At 45.4% G+C, this 11,832-nt stretch overlaps 1 protein-coding gene across 1 annotated transcript; it reads right to left on the reverse strand.

The window, feature by feature from the left end:
• Window positions 1-275: 275 nt before the first annotated feature.
• On the reverse strand, window positions 276-2,272 carry GJD2 (gap junction protein delta 2). The gene is made up of 2 exons (XM_021695589.1): window positions 2,202-2,272; window positions 276-1,170 (listed from the first exon to the last, which is right to left on the reverse strand). Exons 1-2 carry the CDS (start codon window positions 2,270-2,272, stop codon window positions 276-278), a joined length of 966 nt encoding a protein of 321 aa, XP_021551264.1.
• Between the last annotated feature and the right edge of the window lie 9,560 nt (window positions 2,273-11,832).

Below are 11,832 nucleotides of genomic sequence, written 5' to 3' on the forward strand. Positions count from 1 at the left end.
GTTATTAGGATCAGACTGGGCCATAAATAAAGAGGGCCCAAAGAAGCCCCCCTCATCCTTCTCCTCACTCTAACTTGATGGTTTCTGTTGGAACCAATGGTGTGACGTGTGGTAATGGTTCTACTTTCTCTCCTCTCCCACTGATGCAAGGTCTTCTCTTATCCAGTCTTGTCCTACATCTCAATAGTAAATGAGGGCAGATGCAGTCACTCTCTGAGCAGTCATCTGCCTCGGGGCTCCTTTTCATTCCCCAGGCTTTCCCCAAACCTGCCCCTTCACACATAGGCGGAGTCACTGGACTGAGTCCTGCCAAAATTGGGAACACTGACTCGGGGCAGGTCCTTGTTGCGGATCTCATAGACGGACTTCCTCTTGGCCTGGGCCCCTCGCACAGCCAGCTTGATCTTGCGCCATCCTAGGTGGTTGAGTTCAGCCAGGTTGAGCACAACACAGATGCCACTCACAGCAAACATGAACACTAGAAAGACAGTCTTCTCGGTAGGCCGGGACACATAACATTCCACTTCCTTGATGCAGGGGTAACGGTCACACTCATACAACCCTGGGACACTGAAGCCATAGAGAAAGTATTGGCCCACCAGAAACCCAATCTCCAGGGCATTTCTGAACACCACTTGGATAATATAGAAGCGGGAGATGCCTTCCTGCCTTCGGAGCTTGGATCGCGCTGCAGTGCGCAGCCCTGATGGGTGTGGGGTCAGCTCCTTAACCTCTAAACAATCGGGCTCTGTCTCCTTGCTGGTGTTCTCTGTGTTCTGCAGCACCCCGTTGACAATGGCATTTTGCAACTTCTTATCTTCTCGTTTGCCACCACCACTGACTCCACTCACAGTTCCTCCAGGACCTCCCATGGACTCAGGGGGTTCCCTGTCCAGGGCTAGGAAGACTGTAGAGTAGCGGCGTTCTCGCTGCTTAGCAGACTGGTGCACAGAGTAGGTGATGAAGCAGAGACTGGGGGTACACACCATTATGATCTGGAAGACCCAGTAACGAATGTGGGAGATAGGGAAGGCGCGGTCATAGCAGGCCTGGTTACAGCCGGGCTGCAGGGTGTTGCACACAAACATGGTCTGCTCATCATCGTACACCGTCTCCCCCACAATGGCCACAATGAGGATCCGGAAGATCACCACCACAGTCAACAGGATCCTGAGCAGGGGAAGAGGGAGGGAGAAAGGTTCTCAAGGGCTGAGTCACTGACTTAGGAAACCCCTGCTCCTGCTTTCCCTGCTCCTTATGTTTGCCAGTACTTTGATTGGGGAGCTGTCCATCCCTGTGTGGTACTGAGCTGGGAATCTAGGAAATCTTTTTTGCTGGTAGACTGAGAACACTTCATATCACAAGGGTCTCAAGTGTATATACCTCCATACACTGGACATGGTGTATTGCAACAGATAGATTTCATCTGTATACATGGAATATACAGACGCAAAAGACACACACCTTCACTCTGGTTATGGCAAATGCACATGGAATATCTGAACAGAGTACATGTTTCAAAGTTATACACAGAGTGTGCATATAACTATCCCAAGTGGATGTTTAGTTTACCCTCAGTATAAATATTGAACTTAATGCTTTATGTAAACAGATAGCTATGAATATCTATCCACATATATACGTAGATATATATATAGTGCGTATACATATGAATATATGTGTCTTTATATATAAAGACACAAAAGTATCAATTGGGAGTGGGGGTTTCTGATACTGTAAGTTTTAACAGCCAAATCAGTTTAGTTTAATAAATATTTTTTGGGGAAAGATACATCTGCTCCGAAGAGCAAATCCATCTCCCCATTTGCCCTTCTCTGTCCAAACACAACCCTGCCTTCCTTGTAGATTCTATTTAGGGAACCGGATGGAGATAGGCTCTGACTCCGGAGAGTGGGGGTACCACGACTGAGCCAACAACTCCTTTTCTAAGGGGAGAAGGGTCAACCCCCCGGTGGTGCTTTAGCGGGAAGGGATGGAGAGCTGATCAGGAGCAGCTGGGGGAGGGGGACATCACTGGACACGGGGTGCACAATTAAACAGGGACACAAGCGCACAGACGGAAGAGGATGGGAAGAGGGCAGTGGATGGGCTGGGGGCTGTCGGGGCTCGGTCGGGACGTGAGAAGGCACTCCCGGGGGTCGCCCGAGGGGGCCCGCTGACGGCCGGCTCAGCGCCCTTACCTCCCGATCATAGTGGAGTGCTGCTGCACCGCGGCTTCCAGCAGCCTCTCCAAGATGGTCCATTCCCCCATCGCTGTGCATCCGGAGGCAGCAGACAAAGACTGGGCAGCACCGGGCACGTTCCCGCTCCTGGCCCCTCCCTGGGCCGCACCTCCCGACTGGGAGCGCTTGACCCCGGATCAAAGAAGCAAACAAATTAAAAAAAAAATTCCAAGAATCCCCTCTCCCTTTTATTGCACTTAAAAGAGGGAAATGAGGGAAGAAATCGCAGCGCTCCCCGACCGATGGGGCAGCTGGCGCGGTCGCGAGAGCGGGCACAACCTCCCGTGCCGTCCCGGGATCAGGTGCGGAGCCCGCGGATGCCCAGGAGAGGGGCGGGGCGGGGGTGGCAGCGTGCAGGTCCGCGAGCTCTCGCCCGCCCGAGAGAGCTCTCACCCCCGGGGTTGGGGGCCAGCGAAGGGTCCGGGCACCAGCCCCCGCGCCTGGCACTTCAGCGGGCACCGGGCGCCCCTGGACTGCCGCCTGCGAGGCCCGGGCGGAGCGCGCGGAGCTGGCTGACGGGCTCGGGAATCCGCGGCCGCCGCCTCTAATCCGCCCTTAAGTAGTCTCTGCCTGCGTCACGCCAGGTCGGCGGAGGGGAGCCGAGCGCGGCGTGCGGCTGTCGCTGCGCGCTGGAGCCCGAGGGGCAGGGGACGCGCGCGCGGGGAGAGGGGGGCGAGAGTCCTGGGGGCCTGGCGGGGAGTGGGGCGACCTCGGGAGGAAGGATCTCAGCGCCCCTCGGGGCTTCTGGAGGCGCACAGGTAACCTCACCTGACCGCCAGTGCCCTGCAGGAGGACGGGCAGCCGGGAGCAGACGCGTGGGTGAGTGGGGAGGAGCGGGAGTAGGTCGTGTGGCCTCCCTACGTGCGTCCCTCACCTTTTCGCTCTTTGTCTTCGGGGAGACCACTAAAATTCCCTCTCTAAATGGGGATGCTGGTTGGGGGAAGGTGAGTTGGGAGCGACGGTAGGACACTTTTAAATCTCCGTTAGAGAGGACTGAGTGGCGGAGAATGAGCCTGCAGTTCGGTGCCTCCGTGGGTCCGATGCTGGGGTGAGGAAGGCTGAGGAGAGTCCATTTAGGCCAAAGCTTAAATGCAAGTGTGAAGCTGATTCTGAGGAAGGGGTCTGGACACAAGTCTATACCTAGGAAGTGCCTCGCGTGAGCAGGTGGGTGGCCACGATTTAAGGTCTGGCTTCTCCCAGCACAAAGGCAGATGCTCTGCTATTAAAAAAAAAAAAATCTATTTATTTGTTTGTTTATGTGTTTATTTATTTGTTAATGGGGGTACTTCTCAGGTTAACCTTGGTCTGAATCTGAATTTAAGGAGGCCCAGTACTCTGCTATCAGAAACAAAACCGCTGACAATCTCCCCCCATCTTCACTTCGCTTATCTGGTCTTGGCTTTCTCCTCTCAACCAACAGATCCTGGTTTCTGTCTTTAAATTTACATTTTGTTGTCCGTTCTATCCAGAGCAACTGCTTAATTGGTTGCTACAAAATAGAAACAATCACACCAGGCTGCTAATTAGCTCAGGGGTCAGTATAGGGAGACACAGTAGTTGGGAGTGATTCATATAAATGTACCCAAAGCAAAATGGGTAAGTGGTTGTCAGCCTTTGAAAAACACAACTTTGTAAAAGGGTTGCTAACTCATTCTAGGAGCCTTCATTATCCACAAGGATCATAGCACATAAGTGTATTACATAAATCACACCGTGATGAGCTTTCAGTTCTAGAGCAAAGGTGTTTGGGTAGCAGGTGGCCCAGGGACTGGGAGAAAGGGTACCAGGCATGGGCTCGAGTCCACTCACACTGCACTTTTGTGTTAAATGACTTTCAAGGCACAACTCAATATTCAGTGCAAGAGGGATCAGAGAGATTTCTCCTAGGCCAGACACCTTTACCCCAAGGAAGCAGTTTTTCACTGCAGAGAAGTAAAAAAGTCTACTAAAAATGGGAAGGGTTTAGGGTATAAGTGGAACATTAGGGTTAAGGCAGGTGCTCCTTCTTTCCTGCTGGGCAGAGAAGAGACACAAAGATGAGGCTGGATGTATATCCTATTATCCAGTCCGCTTCCAGATGGAATGGTGATCCCCTGGCTCAGACTTCGGGTTTTCTCAGACTTCCCTCCTGGTTCCTTAGACCCTGGCTCCCTGTATTCTCTCCTTTGGCAGACAGTTTTGGAGTAAAGTATTTTAGACAGGGGTGAATGAGTGAGACAGTCCCATAGGAAATCTGTCTAACATCTTCAAATGTCCTAAAATAAGCTGCACAACTCAAAATCATTATGTTCTATACATGTGGTTTTACTAAACCCTTGAAGATGATGATCCTAAGGCCATAGAATGCAGGAAATACATTTTAAATATTCTTACAATGCAATTTTCAAACACTAAGTTATGACTACATCAGTTGGTTATTTTAAAATAGTTTAATATGTCATATAGATTCCACATGGTAACACACATATAAACACACAAAAACATCTATACGTAGAACCCATATTTTAAAAGACTCATCTGTTAGATTTGGTAGCCTGTTTTTATATGAAAACCTTCCCACCTTGAAAACAATGAGTTGTTTTATTTTTTAAAAAGTACTTATCCATTCATTTGAGAGAGAGAGAGAGAGAGAGAGAGAATGCGAGTGGAGAGGAGTGGAGGGAAAGGGAGAGAGAGAGAAACCCCAAGAAGACCCCCAGCTGAAGGGGGAGCCCATCGTGGAGCCGATCCCAGGACCCTGAGATCATGACCGGAGCTGAAATCAAGAGCTGGACACCCAACCAACCGAGCCACCCAGGTGCCCAGAGCTGTTTTATTTTTTTTTAAATCACTCATAAGTTGTTTTACTTCCTATGCTGTATTTCCTTTTTTGAGCCTGATCAACGCCACATTCAATTAGTAATTTGCCCCGAGAGTGCTGCATTAAATATGGAGCGGTTCTATGTAGTGCCGGACACTTCTGAATTTCCTCAGAGCGTTATCTCATCCAGCTGATTCTCACTGTCTCAATTACCCTCTGAGCAAAGATCCCCATTTAAGTCAACTGGGAATTTTGTTCCTTTGGCTCTTATTTAAAACTCATCTTACTCTACAAAAGTCATGGTTTTAGATGAAAAACGATGGAGTTCATAGAATAAACCTCCTTGTACATTAGACCATTTGGGGGATATGCATTAAAAAAAAACAGACGCTGGAGTCCACCCCAAATCTGCTAAATTAAAATCTATGGAAGTGAGGTTTAAGTACCTGCATTTTAATTTAATTCTTGCCAGTGACTCTGATAACAATAACAAGTTGAGAATTCTTGTTTCTGTGAGTATTAGGGCAGAGAGGGTCCTAGAAATCAGGAGATCCTATCACCTGTTTCACAGATGTTAAAATTGTCCCCCAGATTAGGTGGATTGCCTAAAGTTATACAAGTAAGGAAAAAACTATGAAGAAAGTGCTATTTAAGAGTCCTAGAGGAGAAGACCAAATAATTTCAAAGGATGGAAGATATGATCTTTGAAGAAGAAAAAGGGAATTAAACTGGTTTGGGTCATGGGGACATACCAACCAGTACATATATAAAGGAAAGTAATACCTGGATTGTTGGCTTTGCAAAGGCCAATGTCTTACTAAACAGTAATTTCCATTAATAGAACAGGAAAAACATTCTCTACAATTAGTGGAGAAAACTGTAAAGGCACATAGCAAAGGGCATGAATATTCTAATATAAGGAGAGAATAGAGAGTTACTGACAATGATTCATTTTACTACATGGGTGTATCTGGATTTGCTCTTAATCTTATATGTGCTTAGAATTTCATTCTCTTCTTAACCACAGATTCCCAGGTGAACCTGTTAGCTTTGCAGCTTCAAACATTTGGTAAAGGAAACCCACCTAGGCACTTTGTCGAGGGTGTAAGAAGGAAAGTGAATCTATTGGCCTCTCCTTTACTGGACTGTAAATTCTCGGGGAGCAGAAGATATGCCTTATATAGGTCATGGTACTTTCCACAGTGTCTTTAGCATTGTGGAGACTTAAATTCATTGAAGGAGTAGGGTGGCTACTCTGGCTGTCTGTTCTCCTCAACCTGGGAAACCAGCACATTCCCTGAGTAGAGGTGGGTCCTGGCTCCCTTGTGATCATAAGTTACATTCAAACTGAGAGGAGAAAGGGGTTCCCTTTTGCTAAGAGAAAGTCCCTTCACACCTGGGGCCGCCTGTGCCCCTTACTAGAAGCTGTTTTGCTAACCACCAGCCCCCTGCTCTCACTTGGTGCTGCTTTCACTCACTGTGGTCCCATCACCCACTGCACTAACCCAGGGAATGCTGCTGAGCTTGCAAGCCTTGCGCTGCCCCATCAGAGAGGCAAGGCAGCCCAGGAGGCTGACCACAGGCCTGCAAACAGATTCTGGGAGGCTCGAGCATCTGTAGCCTCCGGGATTTGTGTGGCTCAGAAGGGACTGCGTTCAGTTTGGGATTGGCTTTTGTGTTAAAGTCCTCCACATTTCATTCACAAACAGCTAAGATTAACTGAGCTTTATTTCCTCCAGTGGCCTATATACATCTATTTCCTAATGAAACCACCAAATTTTCTTCTGAGGAGGCAAACCCAACCTGTCTTGTGAGACTTAAAAAACCTAAGTGGCCAATGAAATCTACTCTTCTTTGCTGCAAAGTGATTTCTCTCTCTCTCTCTCTCTTTTTTTCTTTTGTGCTTCCTTACCCACATGTAGGCCTCAGCCCAAATGTTTAGGGAAGTACTTCTGTTTTTGCTGTCCAGACAAAATTTACAGAGTAATGTTTCCTGTAGGAGTAAAGCTGTCCAACCCACAGTTATAAGTAGCCCTGAATATGGTGGCTTGCTGTGTGGCTTAGGACTTCCCAGAGCCTGTTACCTTCAGAACTATTCCTCAATCTCATGGTCCCAATGTGAAGCTGTGTCTTAGCCCCAGGAGACCATGTATCTAAATAGTGGGGAAATTGAACATCTTCTGTGTGTTAGTCCTTTGAAAAAAAGGGTATATTTCCCTTTTTAAAAATCACATGTACAAATTCCCCATTCCCCACCCACCCTGTATATAGAGAATATACCTATGTGTAGTAACATCTCAGGGATTAACGTAATATGACATTGTGGCCAAAGCAGATGCGTGGAATCACAGCAAATAAATTAACATCCATTTAGAATCGAATCAGCCCTGCTGACACATAATCTTTCACGTCTATGTCAAGTCGTGATTCCCATTCACATCAGGAGCTTCCCAGGGGGGCTTATTAAACCTGCAGGAAGAGATTTCTTTTAAGTCAACACTACTCAAAAGTCATTCAGCTACAGTGCAGAAGAGCCTGCCTGGGGTCTGGGCACCCCCACCTTTTCACACTCTCATTGTCGCTGTCCAGCCAGCATCCCAGCCAAGCAAGATATAGCTGGACTTCCAGCTGAGTGCATTTCCAGGCTGTATAAAGGAGATGAGGAAATGACAAGGGAGATGCACGTGCGGTAGGACCGGCCCCTGGCAGATTTGTTAAACTGGGAGAATAGAAGTTAGTTCTCACATGCACCCTCCTGCACGTCTTCCATATCAGTGTGCTCCTGCTAAAAGTTGGATTCATCCTGGTGCTTCATATCCATAGTCAAGATAATTATGTGGAATTGATATTTATCCTTAAAGGAATCTTCCATAAGATCTGGTGCTTATTTTCAAGGTTATTTCTTGCTTTCATAATCGTATTTGGATTCTCCTGGTTGCCTGCTATCTTGACCCTCTGAAATCAGCCAATTTCTGTTTTTTGCCAGGCTCAGGCATTACCCAGCCCTGAGGCCTTTGTGATTTTCTAGCTCTTGTCTACCTAGCTGCCTTCTGATCACTTTTGGGCACCAAATCCACGTCTGGTATGGAAAGCCTCTTGTTTCTGCACCTGGGGTGAGACTAGAAAGAGGCTATCACTCACTCATTACTCACTGCATGTTCAGCCCCCTCACTGCAGTATTTTGATAGTCAGCCAAGGATTTGTCAAGACCACAGACTCCCAACTTGCCCATTTGATCCAGTTCACAATCTTCGCTGACCTGCAAAATCTCACACCAAAGTTCTCTTTTTGTTATAAGATCATCAGCTCACCTTGACTATAGACGGCCTTTGGTCATACTTCCCATCCCTGGAACTCCCCTGGAATCCTCAACCTCGTGACCTTTGAGCCTCCCACCATGTACCTCACCCACTCCCCACCCCTTACTCAACCACCATAAAGGAAAGTAATCCGATAACCAAGCGTACCAGGGTGTTAATAACTGATAACCACTTAATGTATTATCCTTCTCAGAGGAATTATCCTCATTTAACTTGCAAAGCCTGTATTCAAAGAAATGAAATTTTCTAGGTAGTTTTCCAAACATCGTACAGAAGAAGAGAACAGCTATGTGGGGGTAAGGGATGTTCTGAGCCTCCTCAAATCACACCACACAAGTACTTGCTTCTTTTACTGATCTGTAAAGTGGTCCTACTTGTGGAAATACAGGAATTACATGAACACAACAGTTCTTAAATTTTACTGTACGTTAGGTTCACCTGGAGAGCTTTGGAAAATCCCAATGCCTGGGTTGTATCCCAGACCAATTAAAGCAGCGTTTCTGGAGGGGAGCCCAATGCACTGATATTGAAAACAAAAACAAAAACAAAAACAAAAACTCTCCAGGTGATTCCATATGCAGTCAGGTTTGAACACTAGTGCAATAATACCCACCACCTACTTCTTAGGCACAACAGCCCTGGGGGAGCCCAATAAAATAGGTTTTCTCCTCATGCTGGGAATGGTGCTTCTGGACATAAAGGCAGAATTTCATTCTGAAAATGTGTTCCTGTGGTTCTGTAAGTACTTAGTATAATCCATACGGGCTAAGTAGTTAGTTGCTAAACTGCAAACACCCATCTCATTTCATCTCAGTCCACTCCTGACCATCTGGTCCTCATATTTCCAGCACAGGGCCATGTGTGTATTAATGAAATGATTGCATCCGATTACATCTTTTATTCAGAGCACAAGAAGAACAGTCCATGTATTTTGTTCTCCAGCATCACTGTTTCTCTCATGATGTCAATAATTAAGTTATTCTTTCTATTGCATGCAGAGGTGGGGTGGTCTTCCATTAAAGTGAGAGTGTACATCAAATATGTTATTGTTTATAATAAAATTTCAACTTTGCGTCCTGTTATCTATAATATAGATATATCAGTCAAAAGCATAGACTTCCCCAGGTTAGATACTTAGTAGTAATCTCCATTTAAAAATGTCCTGTCATAGGGGTACCTGGGTGGCTCAGTTGGTTAAGTGTCTGAATCTCAGTTTCAGCTCAGGTCATGGTCTCAGGGTCGTGAGATTGAGCCCCGAGTTGGGCTCATGCTCAGCTCAGAGTCTGTTTGGGATTCTCTCTCTCTCTCCCTCTCCCTCTGCCCCTCCCCATGCTCTCATGTGTTCTCTTTCTCTCTAAAATAAATAAATAAAATCTTAAAAAAAATAAAAATGTCACATAATTCATGTTAATAAACAAGTTGTGACAATTGGTATACAAGAGAGATCACCTAAGAGCACCAAAGAGCTGAGTTAGTTGCTGTTTTCTCTAGTTTCTCTGCAAAGGTCAGATGGTCAGAAAGCCATATGCCTGGACTGTACTTTTCTGCCACTGCTTGGTGGAGTAGGGGAAGGGGACCCACTTCTTAGTCTGAATCTTTAATCACAGTCTTGCAACCAAAACTGTTCTCCTAAGGAAATTTTATAATGCCAGCTGTTCAAATAAAAAGGATGTTTTTCCATCTTGTGACATCTGAATGAACAAAAATGAATGAAGAATGGATGAGCCGATAAATAGGATGGTGCCCACTCTTTATCAACTAGTTATATTCTCTCCTACCCTTTTATGTTACTAGAGTAAACATTTAAAAATCGACAGGTACATATATATACACACATACATATATGTACATTGTTACAACCAAATTCCACCAACCCATTAATATTTGATCTTTGATCTGTGTATATATAGATTCTTAGCCCAAACATTCATTTGTTTGCTCAGTGAAGATTTACTCATTGCCCAGTACGTGCCAGGAGGATACAGTAATGAGTAAAACGATATAGTCCCTGATCTCACAGAGTTTAAAATCTATACAAATGAGTCAATAGCAATGTGTAATTTTAAAACTGTGATAAGTGCTACCAGTGGATAGCTCTGAAATATGCAGCCCCAATGTATAATGTGGCAGGGAAGGGCTGCCTTGCTTTGTGAGTAAGGGTTGGGGAGTGAAAGGCACGTTTTGCCTCAGTTCTACAGTTCAGCAAAGGCCAGAGAAAAGTTCAGGTGGAGGGTAGGGTTCTTTGGAAGAGGAAGAGGACATTAATATTCTGGAAATTCTTGTGATTTTGCCCAGTTATTTTGAATAATATTGTTTAAAGATGGCTTCGCAATCAAATGAAACTAAGGAGATCAACACTGCTGTTGATAAACAAATCCTGGGGAAAAGAACACAGATGAAAGTTGTTTTCCTGGGAGAATATAAATATACTCCAAATTTGGTGCCATAACTCAAACTATTTCTGAGAATCCTCTTTTAGAATTGTCTCCAGAACCCCTTGTTAGCATGTAAAAAGATTCTCATTTCTTGAAAAAATTGCACCTCGTTTTTTACTATAAGTTGTGTGAGCCAGCCTGATTACTCAATTTATTTTCATTAGAGGCTTCTGAAAATACATATTTTAATGAATCTGAATTTAAAAGAGGGGGAAAAATGATTTGCACCTGCATCGTGTAGAGTTTCTTGGCAACTGTGAGCTGGGATTCGGGTTCCTTCTGCTTCTCCAGCATACAAGTTGGATGGATTCCTTGTGTTATCCATAAATATCCAGTAACTTTTGGTTTTTTACAAAACCAAATTCCCCTTCAAAGAATGGGTTTGTTATCACTGAAGATATTCACAAACCTACTTGGCAGGCCAAGAATAAATACAACAAGCAGTAGGTGAGTTCCTGAAATACTCTGTGCACTGATAGGGCGCTGTGATGCCCCACATGGCTGACCTTGCTCCTCTGTCTTCTCCTGGCACTTACTTTTCCTCCAGACTCAGTCCAGCTATGTGCCCTCTAGGAAGACCCCCTTGTTCCCCACCATATGCCCTGCACAATTTTGCTAGGTTCTCCCAGCATATAATTTCCCATGCTGAATAATAATTGTCTTCACCAATAGACCGTAAACTTTGCCAGAACAGGAACTGTTTTATTTTTGCTTTGTTTTGCTTTTACCTTTATATCCTTCAGTATCTAGCACAATACATGGAATGTAATAGGCACTCAAATATTTACTAAGTAAAACTTCATAAATAGAGCAGCCATAGAATATTGGTCCAGGAGAGGGAGATTTAGTACCCAGGTTTTTCCATGGCAAGCAGAATCCATCAATTCTCACCTCTGGCACCACCTTCTCAGGAATCCTTTCTGACCTTAACGTTTTTCTTGACTAGGCTTGGTGCCCCTTAGGGAGCACAACTTCCTTTCTCTCTTTTTTCTTTCTTTCTTTCTTTCTTTCTTTCTTTCTTTCTTTCTTTCTTT

Source organism: Neomonachus schauinslandi, chromosome 9 (genome assembly GCF_002201575.2).
Source record: "Neomonachus schauinslandi chromosome 9, ASM220157v2, whole genome shotgun sequence".
In the NCBI taxonomy this organism is placed as follows: Eukaryota; Metazoa; Chordata; class Mammalia; order Carnivora; family Phocidae; genus Neomonachus; species Neomonachus schauinslandi.

Coding starts and splice junctions, on each gene's coding strand:
- GJD2 (XM_021695589.1), bottom strand. CDS start 2,272: ATGGGGGAATGGACCATCTTGGAGAGGCTGCTGGAAGCCGCGGTGCAG. Junction 1,171..2,201: donor CACTCCACTATGATCGGGAG/GTAAGGGCGCTG, acceptor TCCCCTGCTCAG/GATCCTGTTGACTGTGGTGG.